This window comes from Micromys minutus (assembly GCF_963924665.1).
Source record: "Micromys minutus genome assembly, chromosome: 9".
NCBI classification, from domain to species: domain Eukaryota; kingdom Metazoa; phylum Chordata; class Mammalia; order Rodentia; family Muridae; genus Micromys; species Micromys minutus.
Genome location: NC_137978.1, coordinates 6,114,009 through 6,120,008, shown reverse-complemented (window position 1 = coordinate 6,120,008; position 6,000 = coordinate 6,114,009). Strand labels below are relative to the sequence as shown.

At 48.0% G+C, this 6,000-nt stretch overlaps 1 protein-coding gene across 1 annotated transcript in view; it reads left to right on the top strand.

Annotated features, from left to right (window-relative positions):
- The first annotated feature begins 1,016 nt into the window (after positions 1–1,016).
- PGM1 (phosphoglucomutase 1) overlaps positions 1,017–6,000 on the top strand; it is a 56,940-nt gene continuing 51,956 nt past the window's right edge. The window contains exon 1 of the mRNA XM_080921573.1: positions 1,017–1,366. Coding sequence (XP_080777699.1) covers positions 1,121–1,366 — 246 coding nt within the window. The 5' untranslated portion in view covers positions 1,017–1,120. The remainder of the gene's footprint in view (positions 1,367–6,000) is intronic.

The window sequence follows — 6,000 nt, the reverse complement described above, 5'->3', positions numbered from 1 at the left end:
CCGAGCATAGGCAGCCACCCTCTGGAGTGTAAAGTCTGTGGTGTGACTCTAGGGTAGTCCTTGGCTCCTGACTCCCAGGACACTTTCCCCTCAGAGCTGCAACACCGGTATAAGCAGCCTGGGGGTAATACATGGAAGTTGTGTTGAGCTAGCAAGTTCTAGATGGATTTGTTATGTAGCTGAAGCTAACTGCTGTGTGTTCTGAGGTGAGAGAGGCATAGAGCCATTCATAATGGCTTCCTCAGACATCTGCAGACAGCAAAGAGTGTGGGGAGCCCGTGGGTTTTGAGTCTGAGCCCAGCACTTCATGCTAACCATCAGGTGAGTACTTGTCATTAGTACCAGTCACTGGTTGCTGTCACAGAAATCACATGACGTCTTCCATCTGGACCTATGTTATCTAGGCTGCCCTCAAAGATCCCATTTCCTAGTTGTCAGACTTGATGGATGACAGGCAGGTACATCCTGGTAAGAGCCTGCCTGGTCTGTTTAGACCCTACCTGAGCTGAACTTCCTCATGTGGCCTCCATACTTAGTTGTAAGGAAGGATTTTATAATTCGAATTTTCAGTGTTGTGAACAGAAGCACAGAAAAACAAAACCCATACTTTTGAAAGATCTAGAAACTATACACTAAACAAATCAACTCTTATGATACCCACAATCACTAATGAAGTAGCATGTGGTCCACAGCAAGCACATAAAAAGGTAGAAAGCTGAATTTAACTTTGGGGTTGATTCTGTCCTTGCAGAATGTAAGTTGGATGGCATTTCTATCTTTTAGATTTTATATGCGATACTCTAGTCCAATCACAGGAACGTGCTGAACTCTTCGTCCTTGCACTATGATCAGTACCTACATCAAGCTCTGCTCTCCAGCTAAAGAGCTAGTTTCTTTATATAGAGCATTGGCTCAGGTAGAGAAGTTGTGTCAGTCCGGGAGACTCCGCCCCTCTCGACCCCGTGACCCGTCCCCCTTCCCAGGCAGCCGGACTTTGGCGAAGTGGGCGGGCCGTGGGCCGGTCCTGAGCCGCCGTTCCACGGACTAGAGCCGAGCGGACCCTGAGCTCTCTTCAATAGCCAGAGCCGCAGCTTCTGTCGCCCCACAGCCAACCGCCACCATGGTGAAGATCGTGACAGTGAAGACCCAGGCATACCCGGATCAGAAGCCGGGCACCAGCGGGTTGCGGAAGCGGGTGAAGGTGTTCCAGAGCAACGCTAACTATGCGGAGAATTTCATCCAGAGCATCGTCTCCACCGTGGAGCCGGCGCTGAGGCAGGAGGCCACGCTGGTGGTGGGAGGGGATGGCCGCTTCTACATGACCGAGGCCATCCAGCTCATCGTACGCATCGCTGCAGCCAACGGGGTAAGGGACGCTCGGGCTGGGCCGGGCGTGCGCGACGTGCGGGCTCCTCTGGGCCGGCGCTTCCGTGCGCGCCACCGTCCCGTCCCCGCCCCGCGCGCGCTCCCTTGACCTTGGCAGTACCCCGTCCCCACACCCCATTCGCCTTAGACACCCCCCACCCCCACCCCCAGTTTCGCCATGGTACTTCCGGGAAAGGTGAGCCCGCCGCCGTGCAGACCCCGCGTGGCGCTGGTCTGGGGATCGGGCACCTCTGGCTGGCTCGGGGCCTGGCGTTAGGAGGGCCGGGTGACCCGGGCACTCAGCCCCCTGGGGCGTCAAGCTAGCGATCCCAGCGGGCAGGTGCCAAGCCTCTCTCCCTGCCCTCTTTGGCTTGGGAAAGGCGCTTCTTCCCCTGCTGGGCCTGCTGCCTGGGCTCAGGCGTTTGAAAAGTCCAGACTCTGTTGGACCTGTTCCACCGAGGGGGCTGGCCCTGAATTTTTATTAAAGCAGTAACAATATACCCAAGGGCTCTCTTATGCAAGCTATCCTGACAGGCCAGGAAATTAATGCAACGCCCCCGGTTCCGCCCCATGGTTAGGAGGTTAACTGTCTTAATTGGGCAGGTCCACTAGAGAGGTGAAACTTTTTTTTTTCTCTCTCTTACAAATCCAATGATTTGTAAATGTGGGTTGGAATTGGCTATTTGTTTCTATAAGATATTTTAAAAGAAGTTTTAAGGAACACGTTTTCTTTGTATGTTTAAAATAACATTGGACTTTTTCTCAGTTCCTCTGGGGCTCATTCCCTTCAGTGATTACTTGTATTTTAACTTATTTCAAGCTGTCTTGCCAAGCACCACAACAAACTGGTATACCTCAAGAATCTTCTTGAAGCCCTATAAAGAAGATGCTATTATGGCACTTTAAGGTCACTGACGACAGTACGGAAGCCTGGGCAGGTTAAAGAATATACCAGAACTATAACGGGAACGTTGACTCAAGCACAGACCTGCTAGCCCCGCTTGAGTGGCTTCTGAAAAATAAGGAATTCTTAAATTGCAGGACCTTCTTTTCTCAGTTTTCAAGATCTAAACTGAGCTCCGCAGACTTTCCTGGATGGGCCAGACATTTACAAACAGTTACTCTGCCCCTGAGTACCCAGATCACCACAGCTTCCCATGTAGGGAGAGGACAGTCAGCTGCATGGGGAGGACCCCTTCATCTCTGCTGGTGATGGGGCTTCACTCAACAGTTCCCTGGCTTATGCCCAGTACAGAGAATGGGTGGGGGAAGGGAGGCTCACAGTCAGGAATGAGCCTGGTCCTTAGGAGCTTTTGGCATAGTGTGAGTTTTAGGGTTCAGACAGATGTCTGCCACTTTGGGAATACTGTAGGGTGGAAAGAAAAGGATTAGATAAGACAAAAACAAAAAAGTTGCTAAACATCATCACCCTTTAGCCACTGACCTGTTGCTCTTCTCTCTTGGGCCAAACTCTAGTAGTTCCTGTACCCACGGAGTCACACACCGTCCACTCGCCACCTTACTGCCATCTCACTCCTCTCCGTTAACTCCTCTGAGTGACTGCTCCCTCCATGTGGACTGCTGTGGGCCTTCACCTGTCCCCTGCATCTGACTTTGCACTTAACAGTCATTCCTTGTCTTGCTCTTCCCCATCACGACTGCCTGCCGCTTACATCCAGGCCGTGCCCTAGGTCTTTGTCCTTGGCTTGCTGCTCCGGTCCTCTTAAATATTGTTCCTCCCCAGGGGTGAAAATGTGTGATTCAGTAAAGATCTTATGTTTGGGAAGCTACTGCCCCTCTTCCATAGGGACCACTGGAAGAGATTAGTCCAGCTCCAGTGAACTTAGGTTTGCGGCCATGTGCGCTCATTGGAGAGGAAGCTTAAGACAGGACTGCGTTCTACTTGAAAGTCTTTCCTTGGTCCAGGACCTCTGCAGTTACCAAATTCGATAAAAGATTAAGGCTTTGAGAAATAAATTGTTATGGTCCATTTTTAGCATGAGGTGCAGTTAGAGCTCATTAGAGAGGTAAGCAGGGGGCCTGGGCCTTCCCCCACCCCCAGCTTCCTTTTGCTCTCTCTGCTAGCTGGTAGCTGGCATCTATGTGTCTGAACACTGAAAGCTGAGAACTTGCAGGCAGGCTGCCTCTTGACAGAGCTATGATTAGAAGAGGGGTAGTCTCCGGCCCCAGCGTATCTGAAACAGAAGGACCGGGAATTTGAGAAGGCAGCTATGCTAGAAGAACTGAAAGCTGTACCTCTCTGGAGTACTGGCCTATGGGGAAAGAGAGAGCAGGACTTGATCAGGAACTTTAGAAAACACTGACCTGTGCTAAATCAGCACAGCAGCCATCTTTACCTTTTTTCTATGTGGTGTCTGCAGAATGGCATATTACAGCTTCACTGCTGCTTCCTCTCAAATTTGCTGTTGTATAGCGAGGGTCCTGTAAGGTGAGATGTTTACTTGCTTATAATCCACACATTACCTGAAGTCATCTTTATATTAGAAAATCAAGTAAGGCATAGATGCTGAGCCATGTGAGAATACAATGTAGTGTTCACGTTTGTCCCATATTACTTTTTAATGTGTATGTGTGTGTATCACAGCAAGCATGGGGAGGTTTGGACAGCTGTGGGGTTTGGTTCTTTCCTACCATACGGGCCTTGGGAACTCAGGCTTAGCAGCAAATGCTCTTACCTGCTCAGCTGTCTCACCTTTGTATTATATTTTATTTCATTATTTTGTTCTTTTTGAATATTATCAGCCCTTGGTTCATTAAACCCAGGGGTGTGGACCTGGTGACTTGAAATTCAGACTGTACCTACAGCATGTGGACCAAAGGTAGTGTTTGATGACTCCTTGTCTGGTTTCCCTGAATGGCCAGTCTCCAATGTACACAATGTTGAAAGCACAGATACAAAGCAAAACCATGGAGAGGGATTTCTTGACCACAATCTGTACACGTGGGAAAGTTCTGTGTGAGCAGGCTGGGCCTGAAATGTAGTGACCCAGACATGAAGGCCTCTATGATCACTGTCTGGTCAATGAGAACTTGCAAACTCTTGTCCCATCTGGGATGACTATCTCTATTTTGGCCCGTGTTTATGTGGGTGGGTGCATATGTATGTGTGTGCATGTATGCCTACATGTACATGTACATGTATGCATTTAGAGACCTGAATGTTGTTCTTCATGCACCATCTATATTTTTCCTTGACACAAGGATCTCTCGCTGGCCTGGAATTCCCCGAGCACATCTGGCTAGCCAGCGAGCCCCAGGAAGCTGTGCTGTATCTTTGGGGTAGGCCTGGCTTACAGAGAGCCGTCTTTGAGTCACTTTATTATAAACTACCCATTTAAAAAGCTTAATAACTTCCTGCTTCTTAGTTATTCTTAGTTATCAGCAACATTTGAATAATTCTTCAGTAGTTTGTACTTTCTGATTTTGAACCAGCATTAAATACCAGGCTGAAGAAGAAAATGTCTTTTTTTTTCACCAAGGATATCTTGGATTGTGGGAAGGGTTGACCAGAAGAGATACATACACATGGGAAAAAACAAAGCAGAATTATAAACGAGAGAACATTCTGGATTTGAAAAGAGTGAGGCTGAACTGACTTGACTGTCCCTGTCTCTCTCTCAGTGTATGTGTGTGTGTGTATCTGTGTGCACGAATGTGTGTGCACATGACTGTCTCTCTGTCTGTCTCTGCCCCCACTCTGTGTGTATAAGTATGTGTGTTCATCAGTACACGTGAATACATGCATGTGGAGATCAGAGGACAACCTCAGGTGTTCTCAGGCACCACCCACTCTTTTTTGTCATAGGTTTCTTTGGCCAGGAGCTTGGCAAGCCTTCAGGGTTGGTTGTTTAGCGAACCCAGAGTTCTGCCTGTTTCAACTTCTCCAGCACTAGGTTGGCAAAATCACCTGGGACTTTTGTGGAGAGTCTGCAAATGGAACTCTGGTCCTGATGTTGCATATCAGCCTTTCACGGACTAAGCTCGCTCCTTAGCATGGCACTGGAACCCATGGCCTGCAAACAGAGGATGCGTCCACAGTGGAGAAGAGCAGCATGAAGGATGGGCAGCAGTAGCATTAACAGACAGTCTTGGTTACACATGTTCTTTTTTGTTTATGTTTTTTAATCCTTCGGTGTTGGGCATTGGTCCCAGGGCCTCACTGGGATTAGTCAAGCACTGTTCCACCGAAGCGTGCCTCTAAGCCCTGGCCACATAAGACTTTATTGAGTTTTGTTTGAGAAATTCTCATCCTGAGTTTGACAAATGTTCCCTCTAAGAATAAATGAATAGCCCTTTTTTCTTTAATGTGTTCTATTGCTACAGCATTAAAGACTGAAAAGGAGGCTGGAGAGATGGCCCAGTGGTTAAGATCACTTGTTCCTCTTTAAGAGGACTCACGTTCTGACAAGGCAGTTACAATTTCTGGCTTATATATACCATCTTAGTAGGGGAAGAAAGAAGGCACTAGGGGTTTTGTTAAAAAACATGACTCATAGGAAAAATCAATGGGCCCTTAAGAGAACAGGGTAGAAATATGGTAGGTTTGTGGTAGTGCGTTTTCTGTTTTTTTTTTTTTTTTTTTTCGTTTGTTTTGTTTTTTTGTAAGGTACTAAA